Source organism: Canis lupus, chromosome 23 (genome assembly GCF_048164855.1).
Source record: "Canis lupus baileyi chromosome 23, mCanLup2.hap1, whole genome shotgun sequence".
Lineage (NCBI taxonomy): Eukaryota > Metazoa > Chordata > Mammalia > Carnivora > Canidae > Canis > Canis lupus.
The window spans coordinates 27122902-27142376 of record NC_132860.1 but is presented as its reverse complement, the minus strand read 5'-3'; the positions used below and the strand labels follow the sequence as shown (position 1 = coordinate 27142376).

Genomic DNA, 19475 nt, shown 5'->3' with positions numbered 1-19475 from the left:
GGCAAGATTTGATTCTTTTTAATGGCTGAGTGATACTCCATTATGTATATATACCACATCATCTTTATCCATTCATCAATTGATGGACACTTGGGCTACCTCCATAATTTGGCTATTGTAAATAATGCTGCAATAAACATAGGGGTACCTGTATCCCTTTGATTTAGTGTTATTGTGTTCTTCAGGTAAATAGCCAGTAGTGTGATTACTGGATCATAGAAGAGTTCTATTTTTAATTTTTTGAGGAAGCCCCTTATTTTCCACAGTGGCTGCACCAGTTTGCATTCCCACCAACAGGGCACAAGGGTTCCTTTTTCTCCACATTATCACCAACACTTGTTTTTTGTGTTTCAGATTTTAGCCATTCTGACCGGAATGAGGTGACATTTCATCATGGTTTTAATTTGCATTTCCCTGATGATTAGGGTTGAGCATTTTCTCAAATCTTTTTTTAAGATTTTATTTATTTATTCATGAGAGAGAGAGAGGCAGAGACATAGGCAGAGAGAGAAGCAGGCTCCATGCAGGAAACCCGATGTGGGACTCGATCCCGGGACTCCAGGATCACGCCCTGGGCCAGAGGCAGGCGCTCAACCACCCAGGCATCCCCAATTTTCTCATGTTTCTGTTGGCCATCTGCATGTCTTTGGGGAAATATCCATTCCTTTCTTCTGCCCATTTTTAACTGGATTATGTGGGGGTTTTGGTGTTGTGTATATCCTTTATGTATTTTGGATACTAATGCTTTATTGCAAATGTAAATAACATTTACATTGCATACATCTTCTCCCATTCAGTGGATTGTCTTTTGGTTTTGTTGATTGTTGCCTTTGATGTACAGAAGTTTTTATTTTGATGTAGTCCCAATAGTTTATTTTTGTTTCCCTTGCCTTCACCCCATCCACCTCCTCTCTGATAACCATCAGTTCTCTATAGTTAAGAGTCTTTTTGTCTCTTTTTTGTTTCTTAAATTCCACATATGGGGGATCCCTGGGTGGCTCAGCAGTTTAACGCCTGCCTTTGGCCCAGGATGTGATCCTGGAGTCCCGGGATTGAGTCCCACGTCAGGCTCCCTCCATTTAGCCTGCTTCTCCCTCTGCACCACCCCCCTCCCACTCTCTCTCTGTGTCTATCATGAATAAATAAATAAAATAAAAATTCCACATATGAGTGAAATCATATGGTTGTCTTTCTCTGACTTATTTCACTTAGCATTATACTCTCTAGATCCATCCATGTTGCAAATGGCAAGATTTCATTCCTTTTTATGGCTGAGTAATATTCCATTGTTGATGTATGCCATATCTTCTATATCTATTTGTATATTGATGGACACTTGGTTGATTCCATAATTTGGATACTGTAAATAGTGCTGCAACAAACATAGGGTATGTGTATCCCTTTGAATTAGTGTTTTTGTATTCTTTGAGTAAATAGCCAGTGATGTGATTACTAGATCATAAGGTAGTTCTATTTTTAAATCCATACTATTTTCCACAAAGGCTGCACTAGTTTGCATTCTCACCAACAGTGCATGAGGATTTCTTTTCTCCACATCCTCACCAACACTTGTTTCTTCCACTGTGTGTCTTTGACTTATCAGCATGCACTTAATATTGTACTACTTCACATAAAATACAGAAAACTTGCCACGGTATAATTCTATTTTCCCACCTCTTCTTCACTCCTCTTGTTATATTTTTTAATTCACTCCCAATTTTGCATATAATATGGGTAATTAATTCTCATTGAATATTCCATTTTGCTAGTGAAATATACCATAGATCCACCTATTCTAAAATTTGAGTTTTTTCTGCTTTTTATGATGCTTTTTTACCTTTTTTTTTTTTTTTGGTAGATATATGTACACATTTCTGTTTGGTGTACCCTAGGAGTATAATTGATGGGTTATGAGGTATGCAAATACTTGTCTTTCTTTACTGATTAGTTTTCAAAGCAGTTGTACTGGTTTACACTCATGTGAGATTTCTATTTGCTCCACATCAGTACTTAATGTTGTCTTTCACCTTTAGCCATTTAGGTGGGTATGTAGTATCACATTTTAATTCAAAAATTCTTAAAAACACTGTGCTAACCAAACAAAAGAATATATGAGCCAGATGTGGTCTGTAAGCCACCTCCAGGTCAGACTGTTTTCTAAGAATATTTGTCTTAAAGTGTGTGTGAATAATTTAATAGTTGTCTACTGGACAGCTGGAAGATTAAAAAATCATGCAGCAATCCTATTAGGGAAAGATTTGAAGCAAACTGCATCTGAAACATCCATTTTTTTCTTGCCCTGTTCAGTGGGTTGAGTGGAAAGAACCAGGGTCTTGTCAGGACCATGATAAATGGTAAGCCCTGAGGCTGTAGAGGCACAAAGAAAAGAGCCCTTAACTCAGCTGTGGAAGGTTCTCTATAATACGGCCTCATCTCCCATCCCTCTTTATCATGCAATCTGCTGTGACATCAGACTGAACTTCAGAGTGAAGACTTTGGTCTTCTATGGCCATTGCTCATGCCATTTCTTCCATGTGTTCTTTCTGTGTGGAAAGCTCTCCCTCCCCTCTCTGCTTGACAAATTCCTATTCATCCTTCCAAGGCTCATCCTAAATTTCTAGTTCCTGTCCCAGAGCTTTCTCCAGTTTCCTTGGCAGAGTGGGATACCTCTCTTCAGAGCTCCCACTGTACCATGTCCCTCACTTACCTCACCTCATCAAAATCATTGGTGTGGGCTCTGGGGATATGGCTGGGGCAAACACCTGAATTTTTTGCCACTTAGTTCTCATCTATTCTTCCTACTTCTGGGAATTGTGCCCTAAACTTACTTTGGAACTCCCCTACCCCACCCCACCCCTGTTCTAAGCCTTCTTTTAGACGATCTTTTCCAGATTACCATAGCCTCATGGATGACCACAGGACCCAATTTTGGCTAATGTCCTTCTGCCCCAGGACTTTTATTCATACTGTTGGAGGAAGAAAAGCTCTCTTGGCTAGACTTGAACCCAGAATATCACTGCAGCCTCTGAATGAGCCAGCTGTGGCTATAAAGATGAAAACAAAGTCTAAGGAACGCCGAATCCCTGCATTAGTTTCTGGACTTCCTAGTTATATAACCCAATGCTTTCCCTTCTTTGGCTTAAATCAGTTTGAGCAGGTGGTTTCTGTCATTTGCAGCCTCAAAAGGCCCTGGCCACCTACTTTCTATGAAACTAACTCCTTGATTCAACTCTGGAAGGATGGGAACCTAATAGAAAGGACCTCTACACCACCAGACTCTCAGCAGACAGGGCACAGCCTGGATCACCCATCAGATCAGATGACAGAGACCCTGACATAGACTTTCCTTTTGAGCCCTCAGGGATGGCCACCTTCAACCTATCGCCTTATGGGTGGGGAAAGCAAGATCCAGAAAGGTTAAGTGAATTGTCCCAAATTGCTGTTAACATGCTGTCATCAGCTCTACTTGCCCTCACATAGTCTTCTCACTACACCAAAGAAGGCACTAGTAGGTGCTGAATCACTGATATGAGCTGTCCCAGGGAGACAAGGCCCCTTGTGGGGTAGGGGGAGGACAAAAAAGCCAGAGCCAGCGCTAGAGCCAATCACATCTTTATTAGTCTCTGCAGCAGGGTCACTGGAGCCCCTACCTACAAGGGAATTTTAGCAGGCTACTCTGGCTACTGGGCAGGAATGTTAGCACTTCTATTAGGACAGAATGGGAGAAGAAATTGGAAGGGAGCCAAATGGAGAGACTGCTGGGCCACTCAATAGGGAGGCACACGTAGGGCTTCCTAGTGGATCAGGCCCAAGAGGTGAACACTGCCTCTCCCCCAGGGTGAAGGAAGAGACAAAGCCTGAGATGGTGACAACCACAGATATGGACAGAGGTCCCAAGTTCTTGGGGACCAGGAATGCATTGCTTGATGGAGGCACCCATCCTAGGGCTGGAGGTCCCAAATAGAGCTCATCTGCTCCCCAGCAAGGGGACCCCAGGTTTAGCTCAATTGCTGCCCCAGGCATCCTAACATGGGGGAAATCTAAGCCCTGAAGAAACAAGGGACCCAGGAAGCTGGTAGTGGGAAGGATGGGTTTTAGATTTGAGTATGTGTCAGTATTAACAAAAGAGGCATTATATTCATTATAGGCACAATCATGAAACTTCCCTCCAAAAAGCTCACATCTCCCCAGCAAGCTCTTTAGCCTGGAGGGCCATCATGATCTGATCCCAGTCCCCACCCCAGCCTAACTGAACTCAATTCCTTGGACATGCCATGATATTCACTGTTCTGCACTCTTGCCAACAATCCTACTCCTAGCCTACTTTCTTTTTGTTCTTTATCCTCATGTGGATGGAGGATAACTCTGTCTTGATAACTCTCCAGCTGCTGGACAAAGAACCTGACTCCTGTGTCTCCAGCACCTGGGAATTTGAAGTCACATGAGTTGTGTCTTCTGTGTCCTGTGTATTTGGGGGAAATGTGTCCATATATGTCTATAATGAAATTCTGGGGTGTCTGGCAGTAGATATAAGGATTTTGAGCTATGTTTGTGCCTGGGATGATAGCTTCTTCCAACTTAGAGGGTGAGGGAGTGGGATGGATGATCCAAGTCCAGAAGGGTTTAATGGAGAAGAAGGAGCCAAAGTACGGCAGGTCTTAGTGGAGGGTCAGGTCAAGTAAGAACAGGGGCCTGTTGTTGGTCTATGCGCAGGGTCCACACTCCGAGTCCCAGGACTCAGAACCAGCAGGGCGACCACATGAGCGAGCCTAGTGCTGCGCCTGTGGCAGCCCCGGCAAGCATGCCCATGGCCAGCGGAGCGCCAGCACTGTAGCAGGGATCCTCCCGCACTACCACGTGCGTCACACCGGGGCCTGTGGAGAGAGCCATGTGGGCTGGGGACTTAAGGGCACAGACATCTTCGCCCGGAGACTCATGCTCAACCCATGACAAGAGGCAGAGCCCACTTTCCTGCACCTCAGTTGGAGAAACTGAGGCCTCGATGCAGGAAGGACTCGTGCTCTTTTCCCGGGGCTTACAGGCCTTGAATCTGCTACGGACATTCTGGGGCTATGAGGCTAGGGTGCAACAGCGAGGAAACCCGGGGATCTCTAAGAACCTCCAGGCCCCACCAGAGGATGGGCGTTCCTAATTGCCAGGCTTGCAGGCGGGAGGAGGTGGCTGTTCCCGCCTTTGGCCACCAGGGGTCGCCACCAGCTCAGAAACGGGTATCACGGGACAGCCAGTGAGAAGGGGCGGGCGTTGAGAGGTGAGCGCCGCTCTACAGTGTGGAGGGGCGCTGGTCCGAGGTACTCCGAGTCTCAGGATGGGGAGGGCCCAGCAGAGGGGCCCGCCTGGGAAAATCCATGGTCACTACAAGAGTAGGGCCTGGCGCTGGATTGGGGCAGGGGGGCGGACCAGGTGGGAGACTTACCTGCGTAGGGTCCGTAGTAGCTGCGGATATATGTGGCTTCGTGCGCGTTGGGGGGTACCACCTCATAGTAGTCCTGGTACGGGCTGTAGACGCGTACCTGGGGAGCCCCACTGGGTTAGCTGCCGGGGAACTCTATCCCAGGTTTGGTCTCAACACACCCGGCTTAGGTCCTTCTAGGCCCACAAAACCACTTCCCCAAGTTTAGAAATGATTCCCCAAGACCCAGCAAGCTCCGGGAAAGAGGCCCTGCCTCCGCACTCGGTCCATGGTTCTTGTCCTCTGAAACTTTAGCCCCAACATCCAGCTCCCAGGATCCCATTTTTCCTGCCCTGGACTCCCTAGCACTTCCCTGATCAAAAATTCTCCATGGCTCCCAACTTCCCAACACAGTCTAATAGCTGCTAGCTGCTCTCCATTGGTCCCATTTGGAGAAATCCAGTGGATTTCTCTACTCTCCTAGTCATGAGATGGGGCACATTGCCCAGCCCCAGGCCCAAAAGAAAAAACAGGTTGGGGAGGAAAGAAGGGTAGGGATGGAAACCAAAGTATTATCGAGCAACCATCATGAACCACATTTACCAGGCCCTGGGGGAAGTGTCCATATTTGTTACTTCCTCTAATTCTTACTGCAGACATTATTATGCTCATATCACCACAGAGCTAGGGACGGAGGCTCGGAGAATGATCATTGCTCTCTCTGGTGGGGATGGATGCAGTCTCTCCATTAGAATTTTATCAACCCAGGACGCTTAGGTGGCTCAACGGTTTAGCATCTGTCTTCTGCTCAGGGTGTGATCCTGGAGTCCCGGGATCAAGTCCCACATTGGGCTCGCTGCATGGAGCCTGCTTCTCCCTCTGCCTATGTCTCTGCCTCTTGTCTCTGTGTGTATTCTCATGAATAAATAAATAAAACCTTAAAAAAATTTTTTATCAACCCCTCAAAACCTAATTCACAAGTCACCCACTCTAGGAAGCCCTCCTGGTTTCAGAAAGAATCCTTTCTTTCTGAGTTCTCTATGGACTCTGCTTGTATCTTTTGTTCCTATCTCTCCTCCTGACCTTTCCTGCCTGCACCCCAAATGTGAGCTACTTATAAGCAAGGACTCTGATTACATCCAGGACCTAATGAATAGCAAGAACTAATAAATATGTGAATTAAATGGAAGCTCCTAATCCAAGCCCTTCATTTTATCCCCTGGAGAGCAGGCCTGGAAAAGGGGCAGGATCATCTTCTCTCTTGGCCCCTTCTTCATCTCTCACTGGGTGTCACACTTGAATGGTCCAACTCCCTTCAAAAGTCCAGGTGTCTTAAACCCCACCTATCTCAAAGTGATTTCATCACCCACCTCCCAAACTTGCTTTTCTATAAATACTTTTCTCTAAATGCCACCATTCCATGCACTCAAACCAAGACATCAGGTTAGCACCTTTGTCTTAACACATTTGTGTTCCATATCACATCAGCTACCAGGCAGGTCTCATGATTTTAACTTCTACATATGTTCTATCTTTTTGACCAGTGCCAAGAGAATAAGCAATTGGTTTTGGTAACTTGGAAGTTGTGGGTGACCTTGAAAAAAACATTTTTCAGAGGAGTGGTTGGGGTAGGAATCCAGGCTCTGGAGAGTTGAAGAATGATTGAGTGGTGAAGGGTGGAATCAACATATGACATCTCTTTCAAGAAATTTGGCTATAGGTGCACCTGGGTGGCTCAGTCAGTTAAGCATCTGCCTTAGGCTCAGGTCATGATCTCGGGATCCTGGGATTGAGCTCAGCATCAGGCTCCTAGCTCAATGGGGGGTCTCCTTGTCCCTCTCCCTCTGCCGCTCCCCCTGCTCATGAGTACTCGCTCGTGCTCTCTCTCTCTCTCAAATGAATAAATAAAGTTAAAAAAAAAAAAAAAGGTTTGGCTGTAAAGGGGAGTTCTCCATGCACACCTTGTGATTTCAAATCTCCATGCCATTTCTCTTTGATGGGGTTGCCTTTCTCTGCATTTTTCATCCAACTACCTAACTTATCTTTTAGACTGAACCCAAGTATCACCCTCCCCAAACTTCAGGTTCTGTGAAGGTCCCATTTGGGGTCCCATAGCCCTTAGAGTCTCCTTATCATAGCACCAATCACTCTACAGTGTCATTGTTTGTATCCCTAGGAGTGTGTATCTCTCTCTTCAGACTTGGAGACCCCCACCCCATGAAGGGGGGAGTCTACTCAGGCCTCATTGGGATATGATAGGTGACTAGTGGATTGAATTTAACTCCAGTGAGTCAAGTACAGAGCCAGATGGGAACCAAGGTCACCCAGCTCTAAATCCAGCCTCAAGTAAGGGACGATGACAAGCAATGCTTAATCTCAAGTGACTTTCCTCATTATGCTCTTCCCTAAAGGTGATCCAACAGGGCTTTCTGCTTTCTCTTACCCAGTTAGAGCCAAGATCTGAACTCTATGCCTAGGAGGACCAAGAGAAAGCCAAGCACTCAGATCCCAAATTTGATTTGTAGAGAACTTGAGGTGTAGAGCCTATACCTGCCCAGCAGCTGCATAGTGAGCCTGTGGCCCTGTCAGGCCTTAGAGAGAGTGGAAAACACCACCTCATGTCCCTTGTGGCACTTGTTTCTACCCTCCAGGTTTGGGAGGCCCAGAGGTAAACTCATGTGAGTTACCTGGCAACGGGTCAGGGGATCCCACAGAGACCCCATGGGGAGAACCTAACTAAGGGCTTGGTCCCTGATCCTCTAAAAGCCCAGCCCCTTTTGCAAGTACAGGGTCAGTCAATCAGGAGGTCACACATGAATAGATCCCTTCCCTCAGAAAAGCTGTTGTTACTTAGGTTTACAGATTTTTTTTTTAAGAATTATTTATTTATTTATGATAGACATAGAGTGAGAGAGAGAGAGAGAGAGAGGCAGAGTGTGTCACAGGCAGAGGGAGAAGCAGGCTCCATGCCGGGAGCCCGACGTGGGACTCGATCCCAGGACTCCAGAATCGCGCCCTGGGCCAAAGGCAGGTGCTAAACCGCTGAGCCACCCAGGGATCCTCAGGTTTACAAATTTTTTTAAATCTTTTTTTTAAAGATTTTATTTATTTATTCATAGAGACAGAGAGAGAGGCAGAGACACAGGCAGAGGGAGAAGCAGGCATCATACAGAGAGCCTGATGTGGGACTCCATCCAGGGTCTCCAGGATCACACCTGGGCTGCAGGCGGCGCTAAACCGCTGCGCCACCGGGGCTGCCCGGTTTACAGATTTTAAATCTGATTTTTAGGCATCCTCACTTTAAACAAACTCATATCCTCCTTTGGGCAGGGGGGATGTCTCAGAATGCTGGGATAGAAGTCCTAGTCCTGCCACTGATGAGTCAAGTGACCTAGTCAAGTTATATAGCCTCTCAGAGCCTCAGTTTTCACATCTATAAATGGGAACAGTCTTTCCTACAATGCTCATTCCTAAGGCACAATGAGAATCCAGCTGAGCCACATCTATGCATCCCAGGTGGGCCTGGCATTTCTGGGTTCAGTGGTTCTGCACATCAGAATCACCTGAATACGTTTTTTTAACCACAGATTTCCAAGGCCCTACTCCAGACCTACAGAATTAAAGCATCCAGAGATAGGATCTGAATGTTTGGGTTTTTTTTTTTTAAAGTCCTGATGTAAATCTAAGGCACTGTCACATTAAGCACTAATGTGCCAGAAAAGGAGTTCACGGCTATAAAGGACAAGCAGGGACACCTGGGTGGCTCAGCGGTTGAGCATCTGCCTTGAGCTCTGTGTCTCTCATGAATAAATAAATTCTTTAAAAACATTAAAAGAAAAAAAAAGGACAAATACTTGAGGCACCTGGGTGACTCAGTGGGTTAAGCATCTGCCTGCAGCTCAGGTCACGATCCTGGGGTCCTGGGATCAAATCCATGTTGGGCTCCCTGCTCAGGAGGGAGTCTGCTTCTCTCTCTCCTTCTGTCCCTCCCCCTCACTCATGCACACTCTCTCTCCTTTTTAAAAATTAAAAATTAAAATTAAAAAAGAAGATAGGCACTCTAGGACAAGCCTCCACTGTACCCACCCCATGCCCTGCTGAATACTGAGGACAGAGAGAATTCATCCCCCAATCCTGCTTTCTAGAGATTCCAGATATTCTGGGATGGGGGAAGGGAGACAGATATGGACTAAATTACATTACGATATGAGGTAATGATGCCATTAAAAGAGGGTTTTCACTCCTCCTTCCTCCCTTTAGTCATTCACTCATTCGCTCATTTGGTGAACACTGCCTGAGGCTCACTTGTGCCCTAGCTCCATGCACCAGGAATAAGGAGGGTCAAAATAGACTGTCCCTGTCACTGAGCTTTCATTGAGTGCCTGCTGTATACCCAGCACTGTGCTAGGCACGCTAGGGGCAGAGCTGATCAGACCTGGTCTTTACCTTGGAAGAAGTTGCAGGTCTAATGGGAGAATAGAGACTGAAATAAAGGGTCTTGAAACCAGGCCTAATAAGACAATACTAAGCATTAGTGCAGCAGGCTGTGAAGGGAGGTCTGGGAAGTCTTCCCTGAGAAGGTAGCAAGCAGCCTTTGAAGTGGTTCTCAGAGGCTAAGCATCTGTTTGTCAGGTGAAAAAGAAAACTAAGAGTTTTCACAACAGAGAGAATGGCACATGCAAAGCCTAGAAAGAGGGGAGAAGTCTGGCACAGTTGGGAACATAGGAAACAGAGTAGCTAGAGCGCAGGAGATGAGAGGATGTGGTAGATGAGATTGGCCCAGGCCAGACCCTGAGGCCCTTGAAAATGGTGCTGTGGTTGGTGCCCTGTGGGTGTTAGGGAGCCATGGGATGTTTGTGAGCAGGGAAGGGATATGACCGGGCCCAGTTTTGGAGGCACATCCTCGTGGTCGAATGGAGGCAAGGAGGGCTGAGCCAGCACTTACCCAGATCCGCCTCTCAACCTTACAGGGGCTCCATGAGCGGGTCACACACCTGACCTTGGGGCAAACTCGGCGGCTCCTGGGAGGGACGGTGGCTCCAGCTGGGGCCTGCTCAAGCCACAGAAACCCAAGAAGAGGGAGGGAGGAGGTGTCAGAGGCCCTCTACATCTGGAGAAACTTAGAGCTTTTAACAGGCCCTACCAAATCTGGGACACCTGGGTGGCTCAGTGGTTGAATGTCTACCTTTGGCTCAGGTCATGATCCTGGGATCCTGGGATCCTGGGATCAAGTATCCCGCATCGTGCTCCCCGCCGGGAGCCTGCTTCTCCCTCTGCCTGTGTCTCTGCCTCTCTCTATGTGTCTCTCATGAATAAATAAATAAAATCTTAAAAAAAAAAAAAATAACAGGCCCTACCAGAGCCCTCTGCCAGCTGGCTGTGGGAAAAAGTAAGAGTTGTCTCTCCTTCCTCCTCAGCGCATGGTAATGGAGGGAGGCTCAGGGTAGTTACTTGGCCTAAGTCACACAGAGAAGGGTCAGTTGTGTCTCTCCAGAATTAGCCTGCCTTCACCTGTTTTAGACTGCTGAGGCTCCTGGTCTCCAGGGAGGACAGAACAATTCTGATCTGCCCTCCCACCCACCTGCCCCCTTCACTGGCCTCCCAGCCTTGCCCCTGGCTGTGTCCCTGGCTCTGTGTTCCCTGGAATAGCCTCCATCCAGACGGGGGTATAAATCTGCAGGACATGGAGGGACAAAGTGCAGGTCACTCCTACATAGGCACAGGACAGAGAGGAGGCACAAACACAGGCGTGAACACTCAGAGCCAGGCAGACACTGGTACAAAGAACACAAACATTCCACTAGAGCAAGCGCTGGGACCAGAGGGGTGTGTGTGAAGGGGGGTACTAGGAGGTGGAGAGAGGATCAGAGCAGAGAGATGTGAGCAGAGCACTGGGAAGGTGCACAGGCAGAGAAAAGACAAGGCAGCTTCATAGAGTCAAGAGTGCAGAACGGTCAGCCCTCACCTCCTTCCGCCTCTTTCGGGTGGGACAGATTGGCCCTGCGTATGGGAGATTTGCAGCTCAGACCCAAGTTAGCCAACAGGGGTGCCTCCACCCTGCTGACTGCTGCTCCAGCCTCCTCACTCTAATCCAGCCTCCACCCAGAAGCCTGAGTCTGCTCCCCAAAGTCTGGCCACAGACCTTCCTGCTTCATGCCCTTTATTGCTCCCCACAACACTCCTCAGAGGTCATCTCTCCCATTTCTTTCCTTCCATGTGTTATCCTCCAGCCAGGCCAGACTCCGGGCCCTTACACACACACACACACACACACACACACACGTACGTGTGCACATCTCACTTCCCTACTTCTGCTCATGTAGTTCTTTCTGCAGCTAATGCCCTTCCCTCCAAATATCACTGACCTAGGTTCCAGTACAGGTTCTTCCACCGACTTAAGACTAGGTTTCAGATAAGTTACCTCCCCTCTGAACTCCAGCTTCCCTATCTGTAAAATGGAACTAAAAGTACCAACCCTACCAACGCTGTGGGAAGATTAAATGATATAACCAATGGTAGATACAGAACACAATGCCCAGCCCTCAGCAGGTACATGCCCAAGAGGGGTTCTAGATGCAATCTGGTCTTCTCTGCTACTGCCCAGTAGACTTCTCTCTAGATGACATTGGGCTCCACCATACCACAGACAGAAGGAGCAAGCACAGAATGTGGAGTCAGGCAGATGGGCCAAGCTGGGCCACCCTTGAGCTGCGGGCTTTGGGCAGCTCCTCAAACCCACACCTTCATCAATCACTAAGCTCTGGGATCCCTGGGTGGCGCAGCGGTTTGGCGCCTGCCTTTGGCCCAGGGCGGGATCCTGGAGACCCGGGATCGAGTCCCACGTCAGGCTCCCGGTGCATGGAGCCTGCTTCTCCCTCTGCCTGTGTCTCTGCCTCTCTCTCTCTCTCTCTGTATGACTATCATAAATAAATAATAAAAAAATTTTTTAAAAAAGATTAAAAAAAAATCACTAAGCTCCATTGACTCTACCTCCTAAATATGTCTTATTCTTATCAGCGTAGGCCATCAGCAAGGCCTTGGTCCAGACCTCCAGCTAGTCACTAAGACTCTGTCCCAGCCTTCTAACTGGTCTCCTGGCATCTCCTCTTACGCTCTGCAGTCTAGTCGCTACCTAATAGCCAGGCTGTCTTTTTAAAAATACAAATCTGGGCAGCCCAGGTGGCCCAGTGGTTTAGTGCCGCCTTCAGCCTAGGGCATGATCTTGGAGACCTAGGATCGAGTCCCACGTCGGGCTCCATGCAGGGACTTCCCTCTGCCTGTGTCTCTGCCTCTCTCTCTCTCTCTCTCTCATGAATAAATAAAATATTTTTAAAAATTAAATTAAATTAAAATTTAAAAAATACAAGTAAAAATCTCTGATCTGTTCATCATCAGATGAACTGCTTGAAAGCCTTCAATGACTTCTTGGTGTTCTTACCAGAAACCAACATTCTTAGCATAGCCCATAATGCCTGGCCCTGCCAACCCTCCTTCTCCCTGCTCTCGCTCTCTGAGCTCCAGCTGCCCCAGCCTTCATTCTGTTCTTGAACTTGCCAAAGTCTTAACCTCTCTCAGGGCCTTTGCACATGCTATTCCCTTCACTGCACCACACCCCTCTCACCCTGTCCATTTCTGTTTATCCTTCGGGTCTCATTTTTAGCCTTGTCCAAACTTCCACCAGGATCAGGCCACCCAGGTGGTCACTTGTTGAATGCACATTGCACATCCCTGTCAGAGCAGTTACCACGATTGCAATAGAACCATGAACTGTATGATTAGTTGCCTCACATCTGGCTGCCCACAAGGCTGAGTCCAGGAAGGCCAGGCCTACCCCTCCTTACTTAGTTCACCTCTGATCCCTGCCGTTTGGCCTGGTACCTGGCACATAGTAGGAACTCAGTAAATATTTGTTGTGTGAATGAATGAAGCTCAATCTTAACTATCTGCAGAGAGGGAACAATAATCTCAACCTCACAGGACTGCTGTAAGGAGCAGCCTGAACTGTACCTGTGTCATGCCTGGCATATAATAGCTGCTCAATAAAAGGTAGTTCCTTTCCCCCAGCTCACATGCCGCCTCCTTCTTTCTGTCTTTCCTCTAAGCACCAGTTATCTGTGTTCTGTCCTTTTCTACCTGGGACTCAGCACATCTGAGTCCACAGAAGCCTATCCACTCACATATATAGGAATTGAGAACTCCTGTCAGGTGGAGACCGAGTCTGAGTCACCCATGATTCCATGGCAGGAAGGGGTGGGGGGAGAAGAGGAGAGAGCATGGGGGCTCACCGGGGTGGAGTTCGCCTCCAGCAGTGCCGTCTTCCATGCTCTGCAAAGCAAACCCGCCAAACCATGAGGAGGGAGGTGGGAGATTAGGCCTCTCCATGTTAGACTTTCCTTCTCAAGCCAGGCTCGTTGGGTAGACAAAGGTGAACCGTCCCCCACCTCAGTCACATGGACAGAGCCTCACTTGAGCTAGAGCCTCCTAATTCATTCTTAGCCCACAGTCTCACCCTCTTTCAAACAGTTTCCCTGTCAAGACAATAGACAGCTGGGCTTGGGTGGTCTCTTAGGGGCCTTCAGATTCTGGCATGCCTGGGCTGGTTCTCTAGCTGCAGCTCACCTCCACACCCCCAAACCTACAAACACAGTTCCCCGGCACTGACCCCAGAGCCCCGCGAAGGCCCAGTGGACACCGGACAATCAGGCCTTTGTTGGTTGCCATGGCACCTGGCTGGGGTGGACAAGGCGGCTCTGTGCTTTGTCTGCCCAGAGCTCAGCTTCCCCACTCCCACACACCCCATCTCTTTCACTCTCCTACAATGCAAAGGCCGACCGACCCTCAGCCAGAGGGTAGGAAGGGAAAGAATTTGAGGAAGCAGGCACACCCAGTCTCGCAGTGGAGATCTGCATCCGACACTGGGGTGTCCCTGCAACATAGTGGGCTGCCTCTGGTAGGCGGGTCAGAGTCTATGCCTCAATGAAGGTCACCCACTAAGGCATCTTCCCAGAAGGCAGTGGGAAGGACAGTCCTTTATGGATGTCACAGAGCTGTCTCTTCCTTTGTATCACTCCCAAGTGAGGGCTCATCTCAAAGCTGGCTAAAGACTCTGCATGATCAAGGACCACACACCTGAGGCAGGTAGGCACCCTCCTCCCTCAACAGTCCCGAGTTCCATCACATTCTATGTGAGGAGTTTCCTGGGTACCATACCAACCACCAAGAGCCATTCAAGTCTGCCCAGCCTCCACCCTGCTAACTCATCTTTGTTCCCCGTTCCTACCCTTTGGGAATCAGAAGGCCCAGTGAGGAGGAGGCATCTGCTACATTCCCCAAGATCCCGCCCTATCCTCTTCTGGAGAACTCACATGGCATCATCCTTGGTCTCTGCACACAAGTGTAGGCGGGAGCCCTCCCGGAGGTTCACAGTCAACAGGCCATCTCGGCTCCGGCCCTCTGGGGGCTGCACATCTAGAGGCAGACACATGGGGTTTCCACAAAGCACAGGTCCCAGGTCCCCCAGCAAACCAGAAACAAGAATAGGAACTGACCTCTGGGTCCTGTTTGTTGGTCATTGCCAACGTCCTCTGATCCCACACATTTTTTGGGGGGGATTCTGCTTTACTCTTGAGAGCCTTTCAACCTTTCTACTTGCCTACTGCCCTAGTTTGAGACATCTGTCATTTACCCTGTTATAACTGGGGCCTGAGTCTTGGCTGAGGACATTTTGCTGTGTGACTCTGGGCCAGTTACTAAACCTCTTTGATCCTCCATATTTCTTTTCATCTTTATCTAGTTCCTGGCACCTAGAGGGCAGGAACTGTGTCTGACTCACCTCTGTGATCCCAGCATAGGACCCAGGCCCAACACAGGGTAGGAACTCATTTCTTAATTCACACCCCCGGGAGTTGGGGTTGTAGAGACCCAGAAGCAATGTCTATGGAAGCCCTCTGAAGCTGCAAAGAGCCTAATACAGGTGTTATCAGACAGACACAGTGGGAGGGCCATGGCCACTTTCACAATGCCAGAGGTAAAAGGGCTTCTCACCACGGCACTCTTGGCCAATCTTTATGTCGCGGACGTTGAACTGGATGAGCACGCGATCCTCCTCATCCTGTGCAGTCTCATCATGGTAGTAGCCCAGGGTCCCATCCAGCCACAGGGCGAACCAGTTCCGCTTCCAGCGGCGGAGGATGGAGCCTGTGCAATATTCCACATTTGCTAGGTAGGCTGACAGTGGAGCCTGCTAAGAGGCAGGAGCCCTAGACAGGCTCCCAGAATCCCCTTACCCCCACCTCCCCCAGTGTTATGACCACCCCTTTCTTGTCTACCTACTTCCTGAAATGATGGCAGGGCTTCTTTCTGTCTTGCTCACCCAATGCCTCCCATTGGGCCTAACACATAGCAGACATCCCATAAATGTGTTGAATGGTAAATGAATGACCAGATTCCTTCCTTAAGGGCTTCCAAGGCCAAGCCCCAGGTTTCTTCAAGGACAGAGACCTCTCCCCACCCTGAGCCTCTTTCTTATCTCTTATGGCTGACTTGTGTGACAGTCTTTTGTGTAGTGTCTGTCTCTTCTACTAGACTGGGGGTGGGGGGTGTCCACAGCTCGCCATACTGGACCCGGCACCCAGCTGGGCCTGTCTCAGTGTTTACTGAACTGAACGAACTGAGAATGGGTCCTGGGTCATCGGGGAGCTCCTAAACCGGGACAACTCTTGTTCAGATCACGATTCTGGTCAGAGGTGGGTCTGGAAGCCTGATCCCTAACTTTAGACGTTTTTACAATTGAAAATCTGAACAGAAAGGGCAAAGACATAAGGGAACTTCTTGGGGCTTCCCAGAATCCAAAGCACAGAGGTGTTTTCATATTATTCTAAGCCTTGTTCTGTGGCCAGCCCTGGGCTAGGGTGCTGTGGATATGCAAAGCATCAAACCCAGCCCCTGCTCTTGAGCAGCTCATAGTCTGGGGTCAGTATGGGAAGACTTATAGGGAAAGGCAGTTATGGGGGGGGGGGTGGGCAATGCTCTGACAGAGGTTTGTATGAAGCATTGGAAACAGTGTGGGAAGCCTCTAACCCAGCTTGGTGCTACAGCAGAGGCTGGAGGGTGGATGGTCAGAGGAAAAGTCAGAGAAGATTCCTCACAAAAGGGGACATTTACCAAGCAGTCAGGAATAGGAAGGACATTCCAAGCAGCAGGAAGAGTATGACAAAGAGGAGGAGAGGATAAAGAGGGTCTTATTTCTTGGGAGGATGGTTCACTGGGGCACACCTGACAAGCCCACTTCCCCTCACTCCTGTCCCTGGACAAGGGACAGACAAGGATTTGGCCCGGGGTCACTCACTCTGTCTCCACAGCCAGCCGCCCCTCACCAGGGCCATCTCTTCAAAAGGACTTTCCAGGATGGGGTCAGGTGGAACCTAGGAGAGGAGCCATAGGACATACAGGCCTCATCATCAACTCCAGGGCAGCTCCCCAGACAGCAGCCCCAGCTCTGTCCTCCCTGGGGGAGCCACCGAGGAAACATTTAAGGGAGTGCTCATAAACAAGGGTAAGCCTGCTAATCTCCTTCTCCTTCTCTGCTCCAGGAAGATAATAGGAACACTGTTCTTGTGGGGCAGCCACCCACTGTGCGGGTGTGGGAGTGGGGATCAGGAGCCTGGATTCCAATCTCAGCTCCATAACCTTGACCATGTCCCTTCTCCCTGGCTTTCATTTCTAGATCTGTGAAAGTGTGTCTCTGAGGCAGGTAGAGACTGGGATGAGGAATACGTATAATGTTGGAAACCCTGGAATTTTGAAATGCTGGCAGCACAGAATATTAAAATCATGGCAATGAATGAGGGACTTTCATGATAAGAAATGCCTCCCTCCCATTTGAACTTCACCTGAAGCGTTTACAAAGTATGTAAGATAATAGTTCAAAAGTTCTGATTGACTAAGCATTATGTGCCAGGTGTTTCTCAGTGCTTATATTATATCATTGAAGTCTCACAAAAATCCTTGTTATTACCAGAAAACAGGAATAGAGAAGCTCAATCACTTGTGCAGATCCCCCTGATTAGTAAGCAGGGGAACCAGCATTCACACCCAGCAGTCTCAGTTTCTAATCATTACACCAGTAGGAGCTTTTAAAACTTTCGATACCCAGGTCATACCCCATAACAATGAAATCAGAAAGTCTGGGGCCGGGAGGCAAGCGCTGATAGTCTTCAAAGATCCCAGGTGATTCTAATGTGCAGCAGAGTTCAGAAATCGCTGCACATACTAGACTACTCCACCTTGTCCCCACTGTAACTCTCTTAGATGGGTAGAGTCTTTCCTCCTGTTTTACAGATGGATAAACTGAGGGACAGCGAATGACTTGTCCATGTATGTGAACCTGGAATCCAGGTTCCCCCTGTTCCCGAGGCCGACTTCCTTGGGAGCAGGTGCCTCTGCCCTTCCCCCACCTGCTCACACCTGTTACTGCGTAGCAAGGGCTGGCACACCTGAGCTGGAAGGCCTGACTTTGTCCCTGCTTCTCCCGCTTCTCCCTCCCCTCTCCAAGTCCTAACACTGGTCAGACGAGAGGGTCAGGTGCAAACGCCCTCTCCAGCCTCCCCTGGATGCACCCACCTGTCTACACTTCTTGCGGATGCTGCTGCCAAAACGGCCGCTACTTGATGCTTCTGCTACCCAACCTGCTGCGCCTGCGCTTTGTGCGTTCCAGAACGCCTGGGGCATTTCTATCCCCAGGCGGCGCCCTGGGCCTGGCTGCCCCTGGGCCCCGCCCCTTGGCCCCGCCCCGCCTCCAGGGAGGGGATGGGCGGGGAGAGATGCGCGCATGCGAGACACCCTGGGACTTGTAGTCTGCAGCCCCAGAGCTGGGCGGTGCAAGGCCTCTCCCGGTAACCTTGTGCTGACCTGGAGCACAGGTGAGAGACTGCATCTGCAATTCTATTTTGCCAAGACATTTGTGCACTCATTTATTATGAAATACATTTCCTAAGAATCATTAACTCACTCTCTAAGAAAAAGTAAGGTTAAAAGGAGAAGCCAGCCTCCTAATTCTGTCATATTCTCTCAATACTCAGTTTGTGCCTGGCACTGTACTGGATGCACTAGTGGAGGGCACAAAGATGCATCCCACAAGGCCTTTCCTCCTTCCTTCCCCAGCTTCCAGTCTGGTAGGGGAGACTAAATGTAAATACAATTTACATTTAGTATGGGGGTATGATTATGAGTACAGGGGATGATTTAACGATGGAAGAGAAGGGTCTCACTTTGCTCAAGAAGTTCAGGAAGACCTCCCCAGGAGGCTAAAAAAGGTTCTTGAGGGATGAGGAGGAGTTTCCCAGGGGAGAGCTAAGAGAATCATATGAGCCCTGATCAGGAAGTTCAAAAGAGTGTCCAGTATTTCAGTGTGTTTAGAAAATAGAGTACAGGGGGGAGGAGGGCATGGGGAGTGGTAGAGGATGAAGCTGCAAGGTTTGCAAGACATAACATGAAGCTTTGAATGATGGGCTCAAGACTTGTTTGCCATTATGACATAGTGGCCGAAGCTTAGGGGTGGGAGTTTCAAGAGTTAGGTGGTCTGATTTGTGGGTTGAAAAGTTCTCCCTAGGGCATAGTCTAAAATGATTAGAGGAGGCCCAACTGGAAAAAGGAGGCCATTTCTGTATCTACCACCTGGGTCTGCCTCTCCAGGATCATTTCCTTGAATAGGCCAAACCCACAAACCCCTACCTAAGAGCAGACCCAGGATGTCATTCAGAGAACAGGGACTGTTGGGGCTTGAGGGGTTCTAGGCCCCAAACCCTATTTGAGAGGGGCACCCACCCTGCTCTGGGCCCTTCTTCCTGTCCCAGAGACCTGTTCCTTACCGGGGCTGCAGGACTCATGATTCCTGGACGGCTAGGGCAGCATTTCCCAGAAGGCTCCTGCAGGGGGGCATAACCTCGAGCGCCTTAAGAGATAAGGGGATCAGGAAGATGCTACCAAGTGGGAGCCGGAAGGGGGAGGCAAAGAGGAGGCACACAGAGTCCAGAAAAATCGTCCTCTCTCTCTAGTCAGTCCCTAA

At 49.0% G+C, this 19475-nt stretch overlaps 1 protein-coding gene and 1 long non-coding RNA gene across 6 annotated transcripts in view; one reads left to right on the top strand and one right to left on the bottom strand.

Annotated features, from left to right (window-relative positions):
* Positions 1-3596: 3596 nt before the first annotated feature.
* PLEKHB1 (pleckstrin homology domain containing B1) lies at positions 3597-19356 on the bottom strand. 4 transcript variants are annotated; one of them, XM_072794531.1, is made up of 8 exons: positions 19279-19356; positions 16758-16833; positions 15455-15607; positions 14776-14878; positions 13696-13735; positions 10356-10460; positions 5435-5531; positions 3597-4874 (listed from the first exon to the last, which is right to left on the bottom strand). In XM_072794531.1, exons 1-8 carry the CDS (start codon positions 19294-19296, stop codon positions 4738-4740), a joined length of 729 nt encoding a protein of 242 aa, XP_072650632.1. In that variant the 5' UTR covers positions 19297-19356; the 3' UTR covers positions 3597-4737. The 4 variants fall into 4 exon arrangements, with proteins under 4 accessions (XP_072650632.1, XP_072650631.1, XP_072650634.1 ...); XM_072794530.1 differs by lacking the exon at positions 19279-19356 and adding an exon at positions 18032-18188; XM_072794533.1 differs by lacking the exon at positions 10356-10460 and having other exon boundaries at positions 19279-19351.
* The window catches only part of LOC140614972 (uncharacterized), a 41414-nt gene continuing 35665 nt past the window's right edge, over positions 13727-19475 (top strand). Inside the window, exon 1 of one of the 2 annotated variants that reach the window (XR_012015667.1) lies at positions 13727-14548. This is a non-coding gene — a long non-coding RNA (uncharacterized lncRNA). Of the gene's footprint in view, positions 14549-16452; positions 16965-19475 lie in introns of those variants that run through there. The other variant, XR_012015666.1, reaches the window with a different exon arrangement.

Excerpts from the sequence above, each read along its gene's own strand:
- PLEKHB1 (XM_072794530.1), bottom strand. The coding sequence starts at position 18,139 with ATGCCCCAGGCGTTCTGGAACGCACAAAGCGCAGGCGCAGCAGGTTGG. Across the intron at positions 14,879-15,454 it reads GATTGGCCAAGAGTGCCGTG|ATGTGCAGCCCCCAGAGGGC; the intron begins GTGAGAAGCCCT and ends GTCTGCCTCTAG. Across the intron at positions 4,875-5,434 it reads CTACTACGGACCCTACGCAG|GCCCCGGTGTGACGCACGTG; the intron begins GTAAGTCTCCCA and ends CTCTCTCCACAG.